This window comes from Spea bombifrons, chromosome 12 (genome assembly GCF_027358695.1).
Source record: "Spea bombifrons isolate aSpeBom1 chromosome 12, aSpeBom1.2.pri, whole genome shotgun sequence".
Lineage (NCBI taxonomy): Eukaryota > Metazoa > Chordata > Amphibia > Anura > Pelobatidae > Spea > Spea bombifrons.
Genome location: NC_071098.1, coordinates 17,816,155 through 17,839,943, shown reverse-complemented (window position 1 = coordinate 17,839,943; position 23,789 = coordinate 17,816,155). Strand labels below are relative to the sequence as shown.

The window sequence follows — 23,789 nt, the reverse complement described above, 5'->3', positions numbered from 1 at the left end:
CCCCCAAAGCAAGGACAGAAAGTGATTGCAGCATCGGTGTTAAATGACAAGCTGAAGGTCATGTCTACAAATGCTCGCAGTTTAGGGAATAAGATCCATGAACTTGTAACAGTTGTGGCAACTGAGAATGTTGATATAGTGGCTGTTACTGAGACATGGTATAATGAGAAAAATGACTGGGACATATCAATACCGGGGTACTCTTTATATAGAAAAGATAGAAAGGGCAGGAAAAGGGGAGGGGTGGCCCTATATGTGAAAAATAACATCAAATCTAACTTAATACAAGTTGGTGAAGAGAACTTAGAGTCGGTTTGGGTTACAGTACAATTTGGCAAAAGTAAAGTAACTCGCATAGGTGTGATTTATAGACCCCCAGGACAAGTAGAAGAACTCGATAATCTACTAGTGGAGGAAATAGCTAAAATGACAGTGAAGGGGGATGTTATAATCATGGGTGACTTTAATCTCCCTGATGTGAACTGGAAAACGAAAGTAGCTGGTTGTACCAGGAGTGCGGATATTCTAAACTCCTTATTGGGATTATCTTTAAAACAGGTGGTTGAGGAACCAACTCGTAAAGAGGCCACATTGGATTTAGTGTTCACAAATGGAGATTTGTTAACAGATATTTCTGTAGGTGAAAGTTTGGGATCTAGTGATCATCAGTCTGTGTGGTTTAATATACGAACAGTGACTGAGTCACACCACACAAAAACAAAAGTTTTAGATTTTAGAAAAGCTGACTTTTCTAAAATGAGAAAATGTATAGAGGAGTCATTATCAGACTGGCACAATTTAAATGGTGTTCAGGAGAAATGGGATTTTGTAAAAGCTGTTTTATGGAAGATAACAGAAAATTGTATTAGGTTGGTCAGTAAGAGTAAAAAATTAAGGAAACCGCTGTGGTACTCTGCAGAAGTGGCCAAAATCGTGAAAGACAAGAAGTTAGCCTTTAGTAGATACAAAAATACCCAAAGTGAGGAAGATAGACAGATCTATAAAATTAGGCAGAAAGAGGCAAAGAAAGTTATAAAAACTGCCAAATCACAGGCAGAAGAGCGAATTGCCCTATCAGTAAAAAATGGAGATAAAACATTTTTTAGATATATAAATGAGAAAAGGAAAGTTAAACAAGGATTAGTTAGACTAAAAACAAAAGGCATATATGTAGAAGAGGATAAAGGTTTAGCTGACTGCCTCAACGAATATTTCTGTTCAGTTTTTACAGATGAGAATGATGGAATGGGACCTCAGTTGGGAAAAAAGACTGAATCATTTGAAATATGTGAGTTTATCGAGGCGGAGGTTTTACTTCAGTTGTCTAAGGTAAAGACAAATAAGTCGATGGGGCCTGATGGGATACACCCCAAGTTATTAAAAGAGCTTGGGGGTGTACTAGCAAAACCGTTAACTGATATATTTAACGAATCATTGGTAACGGGAGTTGTCCCTGGGGATTGGAAAGTAGCGAAAATTAATGGAAACCATGTTAAAGGAAAGGATTGTTGAACATCTGAAGTCACATGGCTTTCAAGATCAAAAACAACATGGGTTTTCCTCAGGAAGATCTTGCCAAACAAATCTTATTGATTTTTTTGATTGGGTGACTAAAGTAATTGATCAAGGTGGTGCAGTAGACATTGCGTATCTGGATTTCAGTAAGGCCTTTGACACTGTCCCACATAGAAGACTTATAAATAAACTGCAATCTCTGGGTTTAGATCCCAATGTTGTTGAATGGATTAAGGAGTGGCTGAGTGACAGAAAACAGAGGGTTGTAGTCAATGGCGTATATTCAGAACAAGGTCTTGTTACCAGTGGGATACCTCAGGGATCTGTACTTGGACCCATTCTCTTTAATATTTTCATTAGTGATATTGCAGATGGTGTTGATGGAAAGGTATGTTTATTTGCCGACGACACAAAAATTTGCAACAGGGTTGATGTTCCTGGAGGAAGAAGCCAAATGGCAAACGATCTAGGTAAGCTGGAAAAATGGTCAGAGCTGTGGCAATTGGCATTTAACGTGGATAAATGCAAAGTAATGCACCTGGGGCATAAAAACCCAAGGGCAGAGTATAGACTATTTGGTACTGTCCTAACCTCAACGTGTGAGGAAAGGGATTTAGGGGTAATTATTTCTGAGGATTTAAAGGTAGGTAGACAATGCAGTAGAGCAGCAGGTAATGCTAGCAGAATGCTTGGTTGTATAGCGAGAGGTATTAGCAGTAGAAAGAGGGAAGTGCTCATGCCGCTGTACAGATCACTGGTGAGACCTCACTTGGAGTATTGTGTACAGTACTGGAGACCATATCTCCAGAAGGATATAGATATGTTGGAGAAAGTGCAGAGAAGGGCTACTAAAATGGTTTATGAATTACAAAATAAACCTTACCCGGACAGGTTAAAGGATCTTAACCTATATAGCCTGGAAAAAAGACGGGACAGGGGGGATATGATAGAAACATTTAAATACTTAAAGGGAATCAACAAAGTAAAGGAAGAAAGTTTATTTAAAAGGAGAAATAAAACCACAACAAGAGGACACAAGCATAAACTAGAGGGGCAAAGGTTTAATGGTAACATCAGAAAATATTACTTTACGGAAAGGGTAGTGGACGCATGGAATAGCCTCCCAGTGGAAGTGGTAGATGTTAATACAGTAAAGTCATTTAAGCAAGCATGGGATAGGCATAATGCCAAGCTAGATATAGGATAAGGGCAAGTACTAAAGGAGAGTACTCAGAGGTTGGGCAGACTGGATGGGCCTTCTGGCTCTTATCTGCTGTCACTTTCTATGTTTCTATGTTTCTAAGTATTGGGGTGTGGTCAGAAGCATAGTCAGGGTGTAACCAGGAGCATAGTTTTGTAAAAAAGAGTGTGTGTGAATAAGTATGAATTTATGTATGTATGTATGTATAAAAATGTGATAGTATGGATGTGGATATGTAAGTGGGGGGGGGGCAAATATGGCACACACGTTTAAAGTTACTGAGCTCTTTAGCACGACCCATTCTACTACCAATGTTTGTCTATGGAGAGGACATGCATACGTGCTTGTTTTTATACACCTGTTAGCATGGGTGGGGTTGAAACACCTAAACTCAATTATTAAGAGAGATGTCTACATGTGTTTTGTCATATAGTGTATGTTGTCTGCACTGAAAAATTAAACCTAGTATCTATGAATAGATTAATGTGTCTGAATAAAAACAAATCCAGGTTTCCCTAGTTAAAGTGTAATCTGTCTACATGGTTGTCACCTAAATCTAACTATGGCAGTACCACTAAAATATGCTCAGTCCTCCAAGAAGAAAAATGTTTCCTGACCCCTGGCACTCATGCTTATTCTAGTGTCGTTGGAATATGGATTGGAAGTGGGGTTTATGGGATTAGATACATATACACTGTGGTGTTTAAGTTAATGGATAGTGAAACATATTCTTAAAAACAAGGCAAATTATTGGTGTATTTTTTTTACTTTAAGCATCAACTGGGCTAAATCCCTGCAGGTGCCTGGGAGACAATTGACAGCCAGGCCCCCCCTGCAAGATTATAAAATACCGTATTTGCTCGATTATAAGACAAGGTTTTTTCCAGAGCAAATGCTCTGAAAAATACCCCTCGTCTTATAATCGGGGTCGTCTTCTCAGACCCCCCAAAAAATGTCTGCTGGGGCCATGCTGCTTACCGGTCGCGAGCAGCGTCTCTTCTGTTAGAAGCAGGAGGACAGGAAGCTTGCAGCGTCCTCACAGAGCTCTATCTCCCCCTCCCTCCTCTGGGGGCGGGGCCAGAGAAGTTGCTCTACAGCCGGTCCCCTGCAGAAGTCTTCGAGTGAGAGATCTGCAGTTCAGGTAAGGGGGTGGGGGAGGGTTTTTGGGTAAGTATGTGTGATTAATGTGTGTTTAATGTGTGAAGTATGTGTGATTAATGGAATGAATGAGTATTTAAATGTGTTTGTGTGTGATAGCATGGATGTGTAAGGGGGGTGGGGGTTGTAGCATGGCATAGGGAGGCTGTAATCCCACTACTATCATCCCCAGGTTCCAGCATGTACTGGCTGCCTTGGCTTGATAGGAGTGTGATTGCTGTTAGCAGTTTGATATATATATATATATATATATATATATATATCAAACTGCTAACAGCAATCACACTCCTATCAAGCCAAGGCAGCCAGTACATGCTGGGTTAAAAGGCATATCATGGGGCTGAGTGGCATATAGGGGGTTAAAATGCATTTCTGGACCTCCAGAAATGCATTTTAACCCCCTATATGCCACTCAGCCCCATGATATGCCTATATACCTCCAGAAATGCATTTTAACCCCCTATATGCCACTCAGCCCCATGATATGCCTTTTAACCCCCTATATGCCAGAGTGGCATATAGGGGTATAAGGCATATCATGGGGCAGAGTGGCAAATAGGGGGGTATAAAGCATTTCTGGGGGCAGAGTGGCATAACTGGGGGGGGCAGGTTGGCAAATAAAAGGAAATTTAAAAAATATATTTTTCTCAATCATAGCTTTTATTAAACATGAAAAAATAATTTACATGAATTAATATTTACTGGTAAAACTTTTTTCCTATAGGGTCGTCTTATATTCAGGCTTTTTGTTTTTTTCCTAAATTAATATTTTGATTTTGGGGGGTCGTCTTATAATCGGGGTCGTCTTATAATCGAGCAAATACGGTAATAGGGGCCTAAGCAGCGGCTTAATCTGTTTATATGATGTATGGCAGCGGACACCCGTTTTAAAAGAGATTAGGAGGCGAATAACGATCACCTCCTAAACTTCAATGGTGTTGCTGAAATGCCTCGATCGCGAGGCATTCAGCGACACCAAACACCCACCCCACAACCGCCACTGCAAGTGATTTTGCCACTCGCAAGATGGTGGCGCCCTTTAAAAAAACAATGAAGTTGAAAAGAATCCTCAGGAGAGTCTCTCCAGATCCTCCTGAGAATCTGGCTCCACTTGCAGGTTGAATACAGGTGCTGCATTCAACCATGTAAGTCAATGGAACCCAGCTTTCTAATTACGATGTGACTAGAAAAATATTCAAAATATAATAAAAAGAAATTTCAAATACCAAAGGGGTGTCTAATTTAATAAAAAATTAATGATTTGATGGGGTACATTAGAGTGGCCGGGCTCAAAGATAGGGCAGAGGCACAGACTGACCAAAATGGAGAAAAAAAGCACACTTCCCAAATGTGGCATTTTAAATCCCAAACAACCCGACAAACCCATGCATGTGGGGTATCGTTGCACTCAGGAGATGTTGCTGAATACATATTGGGGTGTTTTATAGTGACGCATACCAGGAGCTATGAATTTATTCCTGAAGTACAATTTATGTGAAAAAATACAAAAAAATACTACCACAAACTTTGGCAAAAGACTGGTGGTATGAAAAGGCATGAAAAGGGTTAAAATACCAGAATTTGAAATACCTTGGGGTGTCTAGTTTTCACAAATATATGGTTTGATGGGGTAAATTGAATTAGCCGGCTTCAAAGATGTTCCAAAGAGGAGATAGAGACAGAATGACCAAATTTGGAAAAAAAGGTTTGGAAATCATAAAACGCTACTTGTACTTATTGCCCTGTAACTTAAAAAATAGCAAAAAACATAAAAATATTGGGTATTTCTAAATTCAGGACAAATATTAGAATCTATTTAGCTAGTTTTTTACTTCCTTTTGTAGGTGAGTAAAAGATTTTTCAAATAAAAGTCATGAAAGGTGTTTTATTTTTTTTATATAGTAAATAAGATGATATGATCAAAATAATGGTATCTGAAGAAAGCCCATCTTGTCCTGAAACAAACAATATATAACGTGTGTGGGTACAGGAGAAAATTACAGCTGAACATAAGCACTGGAAAAGTGTTAAAAAAAAAACCCGGTCCCAAAGGATACAAAAAGAAAAAATAAGCCCAGTCCTTAAGGGGTTAAAAATATATACCCTCCCTCCATTATCCCTAGAAAGTCCCCTAACATGCTACCCCCAACAATTAATCATAATACAATGAATTATTACTGTTATTACAATGTTTGGTCACTAGATGGTACTGGTTACACAGAAGTATATACCGTATTTGCTCGATTATAAGACGACCCTGATTATAAGACGACCCCCCAAATCTGAATATTAATTTAGGAAAAAAAGAAAAAGCCTGAATATAAGACGACCCTATAGGAAAAAAGTTTTACCAGTAAATGTTAATTCATCTAAACTATTTTTTTAAATAAAAGCTATGATTGAGAAAAATATTTTGGTTTTATTTCCTTCTATTTTCCAACCTGCCCCCCAGTTATGCACATCTGCCCCAGAAATGCCTTATACCCCCTATATGCCACTGTTCCCCATGATATGCCTTTTAACCCTCTAAATGCCACTGTGCCCCATGATATGCCTTTTGACCACCTATGTGCCACTCTGCCTCCAGAAATGCCTTATACCCCTATATGCCACTCTGGCATTTAGAGGGTTAAAAGGCATATTAACTTACCGGTGCTTCTGACTTCCCTGTCATGTAACCGGGGCAGCGTGTAGATCCCACGCACTTACGCTGCAGCCGGAAGGAGGCGTGGCTAGCAGCGGGGGTTGTCTGGGTCCATCGCGCAGACCTTCCCCGACTGTCAGAGATCAGGAACTCTGATCTCTGACAGCCGGGGAAGGTCTGCGCGATGGACGCAGACAACCCCCGCTGCTAGCCACACCTCCTTCCTGCTGCAGCGGAAGTTGTCTACACGCTGCCCCAGCTACACACCGGGGACTCAGAAGTACCGGTAAGTGGGGCGGGGGAGCAGGAGGATCCAGGTCCCCTGCAGCTGCGGGGGATCTGAATCTTAGTCGTCTCATAGTCAGACCTATTTGAGGTCTGATTATAAGACGACCCCGATTATAAGACGAGAGGTATTTTTCAGAGCATTTGCTCTGAAAAAAACCTGGTCTTATAATCGAGCAAATACGGTACTTTAGGCTACCAAAACATCCCTGACCCAGCGAGGCATGGACTCCACTAGACATCTGAAGGTGTGCTGTGTTATCTGGCACCAAGACATTAGCAGCAAATTTGTGATTGCTTTTTTTTTTCCAGTTTTTTGGGGGAATTTTTTTATTTTTTTGGATAGCTCCTCTCCAAGATCTGAGAATATAGACTCAATTTCAAGGATATTTAACAGTAAGTTATTATACAAGAGTTGTATTATTTTGGTTACAGCAATAGAATTGCAAGTACAGTAGTACTTTTCATTGGTTGCTATGAACAAATATCCACCACTTAAATTTGCCAGAGGTTACATTCCCTACTGAGCATTTTATACCGGGGTCATGCAGGTAATAGAATTGGACCCCATGAGTTATTTAACTAGACCATATGATACTTCACTATAAATATACCTATCACTATTTGTAATTCTTTAGATATATCATGTTTATGTTATCTCTGTAAAACATTTAAATTATGTTAATGTATCACAACTGCTAAAGATCCACTAAATCCTTCCTCATATATTTTATGAAAAGGTTTCACTGGAGGTGGGGATCAATAGTGTTCAGTCATTCTATACTTCATATTGACCAAAGCCTAAGGAAATAAGGAAATCATTACCGAGCTACCAGAAAAAGCACACAGCTGACAGCTAAATAGGCAAGAAGCATGAAGAGCCACACTCCAGGAGAGAAGGGATCTAAGAAAGAGAAATATCCAGGCTTCCTTCCCTGTAATAAAAAAATAAGCAGGCAAATGTGATTAAATCTATAAAAAAAACAAGAAAATGTCAACTGATTTGTAAATAGGATATAAAGCAATAACAGAATAAGTACATTTAAAATAACTGTTTAGACATTGCATTTACATTTTAACACTTTAAATCATTTAAAATGATCCATTGCATTGGACCTTCCCGACTGTAAGAGAGGAGAGTAATTCTCTCTGACAGTCGGAGGGTGTATGCGCGATGGACGCAGACAACCCCACGCTGCTAACCGCACCTCCTTCCGGCTGCAGCAGAAGTTGCCTACGCAAATTGCGTAGACGTCTACCTGCTGCCCGGACAACACACCGGGGAGTCAGAAGCACCGGTAAGTTTGGGGGGGGGGTTACAAGACAGGAGGATCCAGGTCCCTAGCAGCACTGCGGGGGATCTGGATTTTAGTCTCATAGTCATAAGCATAAGATGACCTTGATTATAAGACAAGCATTTGCTCTGGAAAAAACCTTGTCGAGCACATACGGTAGTAACCGATTCCCTTCTGTAAGTTAGTATATCCCACAGCACTTTGCATGTGCTGGCCATTAATGTGTGAAATATATAACATTTGTATATTAAGTCAATTACTAAAGTCTGAGCGGCAAAATAAGTAATTTTGCTGAATTGGATGATTTGTGGACATATGGACAGAGGGAGACCAAGAAAATGAAAATAAGTATATATATTAATCAAAGAAAATAGAGAACCTATGTAGTGAAATAAATGTCTAGTGGTTCTCATCCCTGAGAACCAGAATATAAGCATATTGTGTAATCTTCACAGCTGTAATTACCTTGCAATTCAATTAAGAAATCATCATATTTGCAATCACTATTATGGAGTGTAATCATGATGAATCAAAAAATGCCTAATTATTCCAATGAGAAAATGCAATCAAAGGTCTCACCAGATGCACACGGTACAGAATGCTGATTCCTAAGGTCATGAAAGGTTTGGAGAAATCTATCACCTTCTCTCTTTCAGCTGTGATTGTGAGACCAGCGACGGCCAAATCTGCCTTCTGTAAAGCAATAAGGAATTTTTTTTCAGTACACGTCAAACAGACATTTGACAGCAATCCTCACAGGCACCATGGAGGTGATTTATAAGGTTGTTGCAGTCATGGAAACAGGAAAGTGCATGCAAGCCTACAAAAGCACAAATGAAGTGGTGGTATTGCTTCTAAAACAGAAATGCGTATAAAGGCTAGTATTTCTGTTTATACATCAGTTTGCTGCTAGGTCAATCTGCAGCTATCATGCACTTGCGGTACCCATGAGTCCATAAGTCACATGTAATCATGCAGACATTGCTCTGGTAAAACATACAGATATTAGTAAATATGCAATTGCAAACACAAATATAAACAACTTGACAAAGCTTGCATGCTGTGACTTAAAACCTAACATAGGGGTTCCAGAAGGTTCCCTTCTCTTTCCCCATCCAAAAATGATCACTCTTCACACCTGTTTCATACATGGTGGCATAGTAGGTTAAAATTGTGCCCATCAATGACCACTCTCTCCACCCATCCTGTATGGAGTGGGATGGGAGGTGATTAAAAAGTATAAATAAATAAAAAATATAAAATCAAATCCATTGAGAGGAGGCAACCAAGAAACCCTTTAAGTGTCAGGAGGATAGACAGTGGAAATCACGTTCCGTCCCATTGGTACTCAATAGCACCATAGGGTGCAACCTGTGAGAGGATGATTTTACAATACCTTTACACGTCCATCTAGTTATGTTAAATTATCTTTTTAGGTGCCTTAGCCCCTGGAAAGGGGACATGCAAAATATATCAAAAATAAAAACTAGACAAAAAGGACAATCTGCAATGGATGGACGTATAATACTTTAATCTTTTTTAATTTTACAGGTCGCACCTTCTAGGTCATGGGATGACTGTACAATGATTTCACTCTCCCACCCATTTAGATCTTGATTTTTTTTCATGTTGTTTTTAAAATATGACTTTAACCTCCCCATCCTAATACATTTGGGATGGGGTGACTCTTCCAACCCACTGTGTAGTAGCTAGAAGGTGAAGGAGGTTATAGATGGCCACCATACTCATATGGAATATAATTGAATTTACAATACCATTGCATGTTTTTTTAACCCCCTCCCATCCCACTGTATATAGCATGGGTGCCCTGCACTCATATGATATATTTTTAACCCTGTAACCCCCTGCACTGAGTAGGGGAAGTGGGCACTTTATTTATCTATATTACTTATATTTCTTAATGAAGGGAGTTGGAGTTTACCTTTCCAAAGTAAAGTTTGCAAAATGGAACAGTTTGTTTATAACTTACATCAACTCAACTGTTCTGCAATTAAGAAAAACAAGTGAAGTTGAGCTACAGTGAAGTATGCAGTGGGTGGTGGCAGAAGTACGTAATGTGAACTTGTGCAAACTAGTCTTGCCTCCCAAAAGATCTTCATACAAATTTGGCATATTAATATAATTACTCCACCACATCTACATAGACATATTCAGTCTCTCGTTTTTAAACTAAAACATGGTAAGCCTGGTATGCCTTTGCACCTTGTTTTAATCAAACACACCATTTAATGTCCATATTCCACAAGCAATGACAAAAACACCACCAGATTATTTTAGTATTTTTGCTAAACCACAAAGCCCCCATAGTAGCCGCAGTAAAAAGCTAGCAGTCTGTTTTATGGAATAAGTAAGCAGAGTGCACCACGAAGCACAATGTCCTATGATTATGTTGTTTTCAGGTTACTAATGGGGGACTCCAGCACACTGACAAGAGATAGAAGTGAGAGTCAAGGCACAGGATGGTAGTGTCTATATCCAACTCTGCATTTCTTATATCATCTTTCCCATGGCTTCTTTCACATACACTTTAAGTACTTTGCTGCATTTCTTTTATGTGCACAACAAAAATGTTCTTTCCTGTTTCTTTTTCATGAATCCCCTTTTTGACAGCTACATAGGAGAGTAGTCAGGCAAGCTATATACACGTTCTACACACCAAACACAATAAGCAAGACCACACTATGGTGTCTCTGCATAGGAGTTCTGGATTTTTTAATTTGGCGCCTGATCTGCCCCACCCATTGCCATGCATCATGGATGTGTCCCCTGCCGCATGCCGCAGACGCATCTCCAGCATATTCTACCTGACTGGACCGAGCTCCAGCCTGTTGGAAAGTACATTACCCCTCCACCAGGGCCAACTGAAGGCTGAAACTTCCCAAGTTTATCCAGAAAGTCAGAATTACACTTCTTTAATAGAGCCAGGGCATACCTTTCTTCTGGACCATTTCCTTTCCAGCATAGTAGGAATTGGATAGCATTCCTGACTTTTCTGGACTCAAAAATGGCCTGAACTTTATATGCAATATGAGAATCCACTCATAGGTTTAGGACGAGGAGTTTGAGCAGAGAGACATAAAAAACATGTCAAGGAGCAAGCTTCATACAAGGAACTTTGAGTTTAGTGTTTTTGGTTGATAGGCACACTCTGCTGCCCCTGGTGCATGAAGGAGCCAGTCTCTGATGACAATAAGCTTGCCATTAGTATATTGCAAAGGCATTCCATAAGGCCTGCCAGGACATTTCCCAGAGTGCTGGCAACTGGGTCAAAAATGGTCCACCACAGGAACTGGGATTTTGTTGGACAATTATAGCAAAGAAGAAGTCTGGTAGCCACAATTGCAAAAGAAGGAATACATTTTAGAAGCTTCTTGAGAGGCATTATTACTTGGAAATTCTGCCAACGGAAGAAGTTGGTTCAAGTTACCCTGGTGATCCCCCACGAACATCTGGAGAAACTGTTCCAACAACTGATTAGTCCTCTCCATGATCCCATTTGTTTGATGATGATAAGCAGATGAGAATGTTGAAGATTGCCATCTCTGAAGAGAAAGTCCTCCAAAAAACAACCATAAATCATATAAAACTTGTACTGGGAGACCCATGAAGACAAGCGTATTTCTTTGACAAAAATAGGAACCTGTTCAGGAGCAGAGGATACGTTGGGTAAAAGAATAAAATTAGATAATTCAGAAAAAAAAAATCCACAGTGACAAGGATGACAGTGTTACCTTAAGAAGGGGGAGGTCAACAATACAATTCATGGCTAAATGGGTCTTGAGACAAGTAGGAACAGGTAGCGGCTGAAGGAGTCAAGCAGGTCGGGAATGGGAGGCTTTGCTGGTGGCACAGAGAACACATGCTGCTATGAAGTCCATACAATTGGATTAAACTTCAGGACATCAAAAGTATCTGGGGATAATATCCTGGGTGTGTCAAGCACTAGGGTGTCCAGATCGTTGCACCTTTCTGTTTTGGCAACAGACTTAGAGCCAGTGGGTCATTTGTTGCGGACTAGGGCATTAGAGTGAAATTTCAGTATTAAATCCGATTAAATAAGACAACAACTGAGTAGTAAGGAAGACAATAAGAAATAATTATATTAGATCTAGAAACAATGACCGACAAGTTGGCCCTGGATTTAATCTTTTGGTTTTGCTAAAATATATGTGGTCTATAAGGATGATGACTGGATTTCTCGCCCGCTCCAATGGATTTCACCATTCCTGAAGAGCCAAATTGATTCCCCAAATTTCATGATTACCCACATCGTAATCTGTCTCAGGAGGTAAGAGTTCAGAAGATAACATTTGAGGTATAAGTTCAAATTGGATAAAACATTGATTCAGGAACCCCCCACAGGCACCAGGTAACAGAGAGGAGGGAACGGCTGCTGGAGTTTGCCCTAGAACAGCAGATGCAGGAAGACCAGAAGCATTTTGGGTGTACTGGGAACAGGATCAGATCTTGAAATCAATACTTGAGTAACTTGGTCAATCATGTCCTCCATGCTATTGAGCTGAGCCTCATGGGCTCCCAACATCTTGCCTTGAGCTGACAGAGCTTTGCCAAACTCAGAGTCTATGAGCCTAATGTAATGTCACATCTGCTGTAACCTAGGAGCACACACCAGTGAAGTTCTTATGATGAATCACCCAGCAAGGGGTTGAGCCCCAAGTTAAGTGGATAGGCACTTAGATGACCCCAACACTGTGGAGGCTCAGGTATTGGCAAGTATAAGAGACACTGAGTATAGGTGGCAAAGAACGGTAGGATAGCCAGATACATGAATAGGTAGTACTACGGGTAGAATCACAGAACAGTATATACTGGATGCCAGAACGGATGGTCAGACACAGCCGGTTTCTGTACACTAAACGGATAGTCATACAAGCAAAGGTCAGAAAGTAGTCAGGCAAGCTGAGGGTCAATACACAAACTCAACACAGCAAACACAATAAGTAGGACCACATTAGGGTTTCTGCTAAGCAGTTACAGATTTTGAAATCTGGCCCCTGATCTGCCCTTTCCCTTCTCCTTTGTTAAGGGCGTGCCTCAAGCAGCATCTACCTGATGGGACCATGCTCCAGTCTGCCGTAGGTTAAGTAGACGTCACCTGGAGACCTCATGCCGGCTGGCAGTCTTGGCGACATGACATTTTTGGAGTAGTCTATTTTAAAACAAGGTTTACATGGAAAAAATGTTCATTTGAATTAAGGGTGTAGAGGTAATTCATTTGCCATGTGCCATGACTGGTACAGAAACTACAAAATGTTCCTGACTTTTGGTGGCTAGAGAACTTATTTATATTGCAAGTGCATAGGACTGCTAAGCACCTTCCAAATCCATGCACTAGCAAATTAGCCTACCCAGCAGGCTATCGTGCCAGGGCATGATTGGGCTCATTAGTGATGGATACATTGGAAGCACATGTATATACACTCCAAACACCTCTGTACATGGAATTGTAGAATTGTGCTGGCTTCCAGTCTTTTATTCATCTTTGATATTAGATAAAATGCTCTACTGGCAGGCACATTGATAAAGGGGCTGTTTGCCCTGAAATGTTTGTGCAGTTTTTTAATATGTAAAGTTGGTAAGTAGAGCATATTTATCTTTGTTTTACTTTTCACTTGCTAACAGTTAACAGTTGGTAACAGCTAACATATACTAACAGCACAAGGAAATTGTACTGTGTTGTGTGAGCATTATATTGCTATATTTTGAAGGTTATCAAGATTGGTGAACATGAAAACTGTCACAGGAAAATTACCACAGCAAATAACAGCACTGATTATTGCTTACAAGAATTAGGTACAGCTAGGTACATAGGCATGTCTTTACCTCCAGTCTTTATCCAGCTAAAAAAATCTGAGGGGATGTAGCTTTAGTGTTTTAGAGTATTTAGTGAGTCTGGAGATCTAGTTTCCTTCATACCTACCAAATAAGGTCAAGACAACCCTTCCAACAGGATCAGGTGTTGTAACCAATGTCCTAAGAGAGTGACTCATCAGTGGCTATGCATTACTCAACCTTGTTGTGAAAATGGGTTTGTGCAGGCGCAGTGTGAGGGGATATGAACATAAAAAGGTGAGGGTGTCCTAACGAAACAATACCATGCAATTATTCAAGCAGTTTGAAGTGGCATCCGATTTCTGACATAAAGTGGCTGGGGCACGATATGATTTCACTATTTACCTATTACATCATGGTCAAATTATTGACAAAAGGATTAAAAACATTTTTTTACTTGCATCTGCTACGGTCTGGCAGCACCACTGGGCCTATCTCACAGATATATGCAACAGTGCATATGCACGGGACATAAAGAGTACACCACAGCAGTCTATATGCTGGCAGGGTCCTTGATTGAACTATTTCCATTACAATACTAACCAAGCCACCCAAAACTGTTTATCAGGTTATAAGCAAAAGGTAAATAGAATCCATAACCACTGGAGAGGGTTAAGTCAAAGGGTCAAGAACAAAAAGAACACCAGATAGGCTGCAGGTTGGTATAACAAGAAAGAGGTAACACGGAAGCAGGATAAGACAGGGAAGGTAACACATTGAAACTCCTACAGCCTCCTTCACTGCTGGTACAACAAATCTCTCCACTACCAGTGGCTGACCAGAATTGCATGGGGGGGTTTGATCTGGGCCCCATTTAGATGTAAATACTTCCTTGCGCAACATTTTTTTTTTAATGCCAGGTTTCCAACATATTAATTTTATTAATTCTGACCAATACTTCACCATATCAGCTTCATTCACAGATACATTCTAGGTTACTTTTCCACAGCTCTATTTTTCGTGATGCCAGGTTTACCACTGTTCTAGCTTTTTCACATCAGATTTCCCACCCTGCCTCTGTCCTTACCCTGGATATTAATTCTCCCACCATGCCAGTCCAGGAGCCATTCGGCTCTGGAACGCCATAAACACCATCTGCAACCAGGCGGATTTTGTAGTTAAAGTGTAGAATATTGGCTAGCTCCTTTAGCATATCCACACAGAAACCTTCATACCGGTCATTACCCTCCAGATCTTGGTGATTGGTCTTTAACATCAAATATGGGTTTTCCTGGGAAACAAATAAGAACATTTATTACTAGGATGTTATGGAAATTGGTGAATGCATGACCATGTATTACTGTGAACACATACTTGCATTATTGCACCTTTTTAAGACCTGCAGCTGCTGAAGGGGGTCTCTTTTTCCTATCATCTCTATCTTTTTGTGCCTCTCTCTCTCTGTTATTTCTCACTTCTAATTTTCTATCTCTTTTGTCCTTTCTCATTCTCCTTTCTTCTGTATCTTTGTCTATCCCCTTTTTTCTTGTTTGCTTTTCAACTCTCTTTTCCTCTTTTCATCCATTCCTCTTGTCTTCTCTGTTTCTCCTTTATCTCTTTTCTGTCCTTCCTCCAGCTAGATACGCCCGGCCGGACCTTACGTTTGCATTAAAACGTAATGTGCTCCCACGCATATCACGCCCTGTGCCAACACTCAATTTCACTAAGAAAAAATGACCATGCATAGAAAGCCCAGAATGTATGAAAATGAGTATTAGCAGTGACAGTGACTGCATAAACCAGGATGCGTATTATTGTCTAATAAAAAGGTAGACTATAAAATACATGAATATTAGTTGTAGCAAAGGCTGTAGTGACCCTATCAAAAATGCATTGGATTGTGTCTGCTGCATTGCATGGAAATATGTTATATGTACCCTATCTTTCATTACAAATATTTGGTTCTGCATTTTACACAGCAATGTGACTTACTAGGATAGTAGTAACAATCAGGGTCCTGTTGGCAAGACTGTCCGAAATATTGAGGAGAAAATATCTCTTATCCATGGAGAGGCCATTATTGACGTGCCACTGTCCAATCTGGAAGTTTACAAAATACATTTCTTTATACAATATAAGCAACTGAATGTTGGGTCTCTAATAATTTCTGTTTTGCAATATTTTCAGCATTTTAGCACAAACAAGTGATACATCTATTACAGGGGGAAAATCAAACAAGCAAGCAATGCAAACATATATTAATTCAACAAAGCACCTAACAATGGAAACAATGACAAGTGTGCTCATTTGATTTTATACAAACGGGTATAACAAAGACTATGCTGTGAATCCCAGAAACATTGTATACTTTTTATAACATAGTACCATAGCCCATCAAATTAAAATTTCTTCTTGTACTACTGTTTATCCATAACACAGGGATTATGATGATTCCATACCAGATATTTTAATAATTTATCTTTCAAATCTCCTGCTTTCCCATTAAAGCTAGATGAATGTATCTTGGGACATACCCTACAAATGAACCCCTTCATGCTGCACTGCCTTACCATTGAGGACACAGGACGTAATCCTCTCCCCTGACCCTCTATGCTTTGGGTGCACAGCTGATGCTCGCTTCCCAGATGCCAGGTGGACTAGCTTCATGCCATCCGTTTTGTAACGAATCACATGCAACGAAAGCTTCGATAGACAAAGGCAACCACAAGTGCCATCATGTAAATGACGTTCCCGCCACTCACAAGATGGTGTCGCCAACTGAAAAAAAAAATGGTCTATCCAGACCCTCTTGAGAACTCTCTAGCTCATGCAAGGTCAATGGAGCCCAGCTCACTAATCAGTGTGATTAGTAAAAAAAAAAAAATAAACAAAAATTAAAAAACTATGGTTACATGTAAAAAATAATTCCCCGCTGTCACCAAAAACTGCATATGCTAGATAAGTCCTACAATTTGCACTATATCTTCACAAAAATTCCCGCATGTAAAGAGTTAAAATATTGGCATTATAAATGCCCATAGGGTGCCTAGTTTTTAAAAAAAGTATGATTGGATGGGGTTAATTGAATTGGCCGGTTTAAAAGATGTCCCAAATATGGGACGTAGGCACATACTGACCAAATGTCTAAATGGCAAAAAATACGCAGGGTGTTTAAGCCTTAGGAACCAAGACAGCACAGGCAGGGTGTTGATGGGACAAAGATGGCAAAGGACATGCTGCTTGGGGACAAAGATGTCGTACGCTGGGCTATTTGGGGACAAAGTTGGCACATTCTATGTGTGTTATCTGGGTGCTGGTCATGTTCTATGTGGGCAGTGTGGCAGCTGGCCTTTGGAGTGTGAAACGCGTGATCAATGCCTATAATTCATGGGGTTTTATGTTTAATGCTTTAATGCTGAGTTTTATGTGAATTCCAATTGATCTATACCTGTAAAGCTGGGTTTTTGTGTTATTCTGTTGATCTATATCTGCTATGCTATGTTTCCATACATTATTTATATATATATATATACCTGCAAATACAGGGTCTGTGTGTCTTACTGAGTTGATCAATACCTGCAGTGCTGTTTACATGTGTTTATTTGATCTATACCTGGACTACAGGGAGTATGGCATAGTGAATGAGTGGACAAAGGGACTCTGGGGATGATTTGGTGGAAGAGGACCTCTTAATGTCACGGTAGGGTGAGAAAGAGGGAAGACTGCACTGACTCTCACAGTCTTTCGCTAATCTATAGTCGGTGTGGTAGCAGAGGGAGTGATTGCATGCTAGGCGCATGGAGCGTGGCGCAAAGAAATGCTTTCCTGGGGTCCAATTTTATACAATATATTGTTAACAGGGTCTAATCGCAGCAGGATCTAATATTAATATATATTGGCAGCAGGGGGTAATATTAATATATATCGGCAACAGGGTCCAATATTTATATATATTGGCAGCAGGGTCTCATATCTATTAGCAGCAGGGTCTAATATTAATATATATATCAGCATCAGGGGCTAATATTAATATATATTGGCAGCATGGGCTAATAATAATATATATTGGTAGCAGGGTCTAATATTAAAGAATGCCAGTTTAGCTGTTATTTTGAAATTCTATTTCAATCAAGGTCTTTACTTCAAAGAGATAAGTGCATATTATGTAGTTACAAATGCATATATAGTGTATATGTAGCGTTTTATAATTTGCCCCCTACTTTGGTCCCTGTCCCTCCATGTGACCCCCCCTAAATATGAAAGGTGGAGACGCCACTGATGTAACTATGTAAGGGCAGGCACTGGCAGACAGATTTGATCCCCCCATATTAGAAAAAATAAGAAGAATTGATCCCCAGAGAAAGGAAAGGCATTGAAGTGTGTGTGTGTGTGTGGGGGGAGGGGGGTGTACAGGACAGGCACTGGCAGGCAGACACATCCAGCCACAAGACTAAATCCCTTTAACCATATTAGAAAAAAAATGACCCCCCCCCCCGAGTAAGGAAGATGCAGGGCAGAGCACAGGGCAGATACTGGCAGACAGACACATGTTAACCAGCCACAAGACTGATACTCCTCCTTCATATTCGAAAAAATTATGTTGAATAAAGCCTTTTCTTATATTCCTGAGATGTTCATTTATTCTGACTTTTAGTTTAAGTGATGTGCATCCTATATATTGGAGTCCATATGGACACTGCAATAAATAAATTACATTAGTAGAGTGGCAAGGTAACAGTTTTTTTTATATCATATTTTTGTACCTTTAGTGTGTGAAATTAAATTCTCTATAGGGATTTTTTGTTGTTTTGCCACTTTGCAGGCATTACAGCATTTACAGCCATAAAAGCCAACTTTTGTTTTTAACATAGATTGTACTGAAGGGACTCTTTTTCTATTTCTTTTATATAACTCTTAGACAATTTGTGTTTTAAATTTGGGGTTCCCCTAAAAATAATATTTGGGATATTAGAAAACATTTTTAAAAACATCCTTTTTTAATAAAATATGCCAATTTTTTTAAATAATTTTTGCAACTTTTTTGACGTTAAATGAAGTCTAGGATAACTGGAGGGATAATTCCCCAGCCCCTCCCAATAATCCATCCACTCTGTCAGCAACATGCCGGACCTGAGAGACAGCAAACTGTCCGGTTGAGTCGATCAGAGCGGCAGATTACCAGGTCTACTCTCTTAATCAACAGATTTGCCTGCTTGAGTGAAGATGTTGGGTGCATCAGCTCAGGAGTAGCTGTACTGGAGGAAGCTGTTCCTTCTTACAGCCAAGGGAACAGCCCCACTAGTATGGGTGGGGTTGAGAGCGTAAGAAAGGCTAGACAGGTTGTGGTGGTAGGGGACTCTAGAGTCCCCTACCACCACAACCTACCACCACAACCTGTCTAGCCTTTCTTACGCTCTCAACCCCACCCATACTAGAGGGGCTGTTCCCTCGGCTGTAAGAAGGAACAGCTTCCTCCAGTACAGCTACTCCTGAGCTGATGCACCCAACATCTTCACTCAAGCAGGCAAATCTGTTAGGCTGCACAAGGTCAGGACTAGCTAAAGAGGTTGGCATAAAAAGGTTGGCATAGCTGGGGGCAAATTTTGTCCCCAGAGTGGCGAGTCTGGGGCAGATGTACATACTTGGGGGGCAGGTTGGCAAATAAAAGGAAATATGAACAAAACAATCATTTTTCTGAACCATAGTTTTATTAAAAATGAAAAAAAATAGTTTACATTAATTAATATTTACTAGAAAAACTTTTTTCCTATAGGGTAGTCTTATATTCAGGGTCATTTTATAATCCAGTAAATATGGTAATACCCAATTTCTTACATGCCAATATAAATAAAGCATAATATAAAGTCTGTTGTCTACAAATATTCCCAAATCCTTCTCATTAGTTTTTTTTTCTCAGGGAGATACCTTTAAAGGAAAAGTTTCATTGTTATTATTTTTCATTTCTTTACATTTGTCTATACTGAACTTTATTTGCCTGCCCAGCCCCCAACTCTGTCTCAATCATCCCACAGAGAATTAACATCAACGTTAGGTTGTTTTTCCCTACCTAACGTTGTGTCATCAGCAAATTCTAAGACATGGCTCTCAATTTAATATGGGGGGTCTCCAATAAACAAATTAAAAAGAGGAGGACACAGGACAGACCCTTGAGATAATTTTCCATTTACAACCGCTCTTCCATTTACAAGCATTCTTTCAGCCAATTGCTAATCCAAGTACATAAATGTGCCTCTAAGCTTATTTCTGACAACTTATACAGTAACCTTCTTCTGTGGAACCATAAAAAATATCTGAGCACAAATAGATCAAATAAATGTCTTTAACTACTGTTACTCCCAGATTTATATTTGTACTGACTTCTTCATAGAATCCTATTTGGTTGGTTTGACAAGACCTGTCTTTTACAACATCATGCTGACTACTAATTATATTCTAATTTAAGGTGTATTCTTGAATATATGCCCTTAACAAGCCTTCAAATAATTTTCCTACTACAAATGTCAAGCTCACTGGCCCGTAGTTGCCCTGCTGAGATTTTTTTTTTTTTTTTTAAATATGGCCGCCACATCTGCCTTATGTCTATTGGCACTATACCGGAAATGAAAGAATGCCTAAAGATCAAAAATAGTGGTCTGGCCAGAATTAGGCACAGCTCCTTAAGTACCCTTGGGTGTATACCATCCAGTCCTAAAGCCTCGTCAGTGTTTAATTGCTTAAGTGCTTTTTCCTGTGTCAGCCAATTTCATGTTTGTTGCAATGGTTCTGTAAAAAAAGCTCAGACATCGTTTTTTCCTTAGTGTTAATAGAAGAAAAAAATATTTTTTTCCCATCTCTCGTCTTTCTCTCTCCTCCTCATTATCTCTCCCTTATATTTTTTCTTTATCTCTTCATTTTCTTACTATTTCTACCCTTTCTAATATATCTTCCCTTTCTCCCAATCTCTTCCTTAAGTCTTGTGGTGGAAGCATGAGGTCTGTTACCACAGACCTGTTCCAGTGCTCCATCTTGGTGCGCATGGCTTTAGTACTGAGCGTCTAGATCATATTCTGCTCAGCATCAATAGCCAGCATGCTTCGCAAAGGAACAGTGAAAGAGATGTCTGTATGAATAGATACTTAACCATGCAGTGGGACTTGAGGACATCATTATGTTTCTTATCTACCTCTGATTCATTAGTTACCATCTATAAGCTTTTGATCAGGTTTGTCTAGAAAGAGATTAACAAAGTTCACCAAATGCAATTAGTTTCACTAATGAAACCAGTTTACTACCAAATCATTCCATCTAAAAACCAAACCATTTATTCTACAAAATATACAGGTCATTAAGTGCCATCAGGTTCAATCTTCAGAACCATGTGTGGTACGCAAACCACAGGTTGGTAAATCCTACTGCTTAAAACACTTGCACACACCGAATTAGTTACATAATCAAACCATTGTACTAAACCCTTTTGTGACAATGGCTGATTTTTTTGTACCCTTGGTGACAATGTTTTAATATTTCTGCGGTGCTCGTGTCTACCTGTAATTTTCTTCTTTCCTGTTTACTGAACCCACACAAGGTATATATTGTTTAAGGACAAAAAAATCTTTCTTTAGATGTCATTTTTTTGATTGTATCATATCATGTACTATGACTTTTTCTGACATTTACTTGAAAAATCTTTTACTTATCTATAAAGGCTAATGAAAAAAAATGCTAAATAGATTCTACTATTTGTCCTAAGTTTAGAAATACCCAATGTTTTTATGTTTGTTTGTTTTTTTTTTTTGCTTTTTTCTGCATGTTATGGGGCAATAAGTACAAGTAGCGTTTTGCTATTTCAAAACAATTTTTTCCAAATCTGGTAATTCTGCCCCCCCATGTGTTATTTCGGGTATCTTTGAAGCTGGCCAATGCAATTTACCCCATGAAACCAAATATTTCTGAAGACTAGACACCCCCGATGTTTCAAATGCTAGTATTTTAACTCTTTCCATGCACTAATTCTACCAACAGGCTTTGTCAAACTTTGTGGTATTTATTTTTTTTCTCACACACTTCAGGTGTGAATTTACAGGTCCTAGTATACACTCACTGGCCACTGTATTAGGTACACCTTGCCAGAACCAGGTTCATCCACACAACTGCCGGTCACTGGATATTTTCTCTTTTTCTCTGTAAACCCTAGAGATAGTTGTGCATGAAAATCCCAGTAGATCAGCAGTTTCTGAAATACTCAGACCAGTCTGTCTGGCAGCAACAACCATGCCACATTCAAATTCACTTAAATCCCCTTTCTTCCCCATTCTGATGCTCGGTTTGAACTTCAGCAAGTTGTCTTGACCAGAGCTACATGCCTAAATGCATTGAGTTGCTGCCATGTGATTGGCTGATTAGCTATTTGTGTTAACAAGCAATTGAACAGGTTTACCTAATAAAGTGGCCAATGAGTGTATGTCACTGTCACACAACACCCCAATATGTGTTCAGTAATATCTCCTGAGTACAGTAATATCCCCCATGCATGGGTTTGCCTGACTGTTTGGGGTCAAAAGGGCCACATTTGGGCCATGCACATTTTTCAGTGTTGAACTTTGACATTTGGTGATCCACTGCCCATGCCCTATTTGGTACATCTGGGAGCCTGGTTAATTAAATGTGCCCAATAAAACCATACATTTTTGAAAACTAGACACCCCAAGGTATTTCAAATGCTGATATTTTAACTCTTTCCATGCACACATTGTCTTTGTCAAACTTTGTGGTAGTCTTTGTGGATGGCGTATACATTCCCCCTCGATTTTGCAGGGTTATGTATGATATATATAGCCCCAGTGGGAGTATGTGTTGCACCAGATTATAATATGTTTCTATATGGGCCCCTGGGGTGGCGCATACAGAGAGTAGGACAGGCTGGTGCTCCATCCCGCAGTTTACATACACCTGGACTGATATAGGATCCAGGCCAGGAGTTTAGGCTTTCTCCAATGCACTGGTCAGCTACAAGTAATTAGCTGCACTGACCGCAATAAAGCCTTACCTGTTGGAGAGAGGAAAAGAGAGAGTTTTTGTTTCGAATCAGCAGGGCTTGCTATGTTCAAAAGAGACCATCAAAAAGGTTGGTGAGTTACGTTCTGTTTAGCTTAGACCCTGAGTAGTGAGGGACTTCTGTTAGTAAGCGCTCAGACGAGCTAGGCTTTTGTTTATAGGGAATTTGTGTTCTATGTAATTCTGCATGCATGGACTACAAATAAATTGTGGTTGATTACTCAATGAGACTGTGGCTTTAATACCCTAGAGGGCCATGCTGTTTGGTACCCTGTGTGGGTGCAGGATCACAATATATATATATATATATATATATATATATATACTGTATTGGCTCTGCCCCCTCCAGATATGCTGCAACTCGAGTCTAGACTTACCAATGCATATTAAGAAGTTATAGAACCTTCCTACTCCATCCTGAGGTTATGGGTGAGCAGCAACATCTTGGCAGTTCCTAGGAAGATGTTGATGCAGTAGATTGGACCATTGTCAGGCACAACAGTAGAAATGTGAATGGTGGTTATTGATGGGGCAGCAAACATGGTGAAAGTGGTAAGAGATAAGTGAAGGCAAGCAAGCCTCTGATGGAGGAGCAACCAGGCAGGCCTACCCCAACACTGTCCACATGAGGATATAGTCACCCACATTAAGGAGTGGATCCTAAATCAGCAGCTGGCTCTTCACTCCATGTCCTCTGAGCAGAGCATTGGGGTGTTCAGCCCATTGGGCAGAGGGGAATGGGCATTAATGGGGCAGGTGGTGGCGGTCCTGAAGTCATTTAGGCATGTGACCGAAGGCTTAAGCCAGAGCACTGCCACTTTGG

General features: G+C 39.9%; 1 protein-coding gene across 1 annotated transcript in view; it reads right to left on the bottom strand.

The window, feature by feature from the left end:
- Positions 1-23,789, bottom strand: part of GRIK4 (glutamate ionotropic receptor kainate type subunit 4) — a 249,989-nt gene that overhangs the window by 26,281 nt on the left and 199,919 nt on the right. Inside the window, exons 11-14 of the mRNA XM_053452347.1 lie at positions 15,905-16,012; positions 15,000-15,203; positions 8,678-8,791; positions 7,629-7,738 (exon numbers count right to left, since the gene is read on the bottom strand). Of these exons, the coding sequence (XP_053308322.1) occupies positions 7,629-7,738; positions 8,678-8,791; positions 15,000-15,203; positions 15,905-16,012 (536 nt within the window). The remainder of the gene's footprint in view (positions 1-7,628; positions 7,739-8,677; positions 8,792-14,999; positions 15,204-15,904; positions 16,013-23,789) is intronic.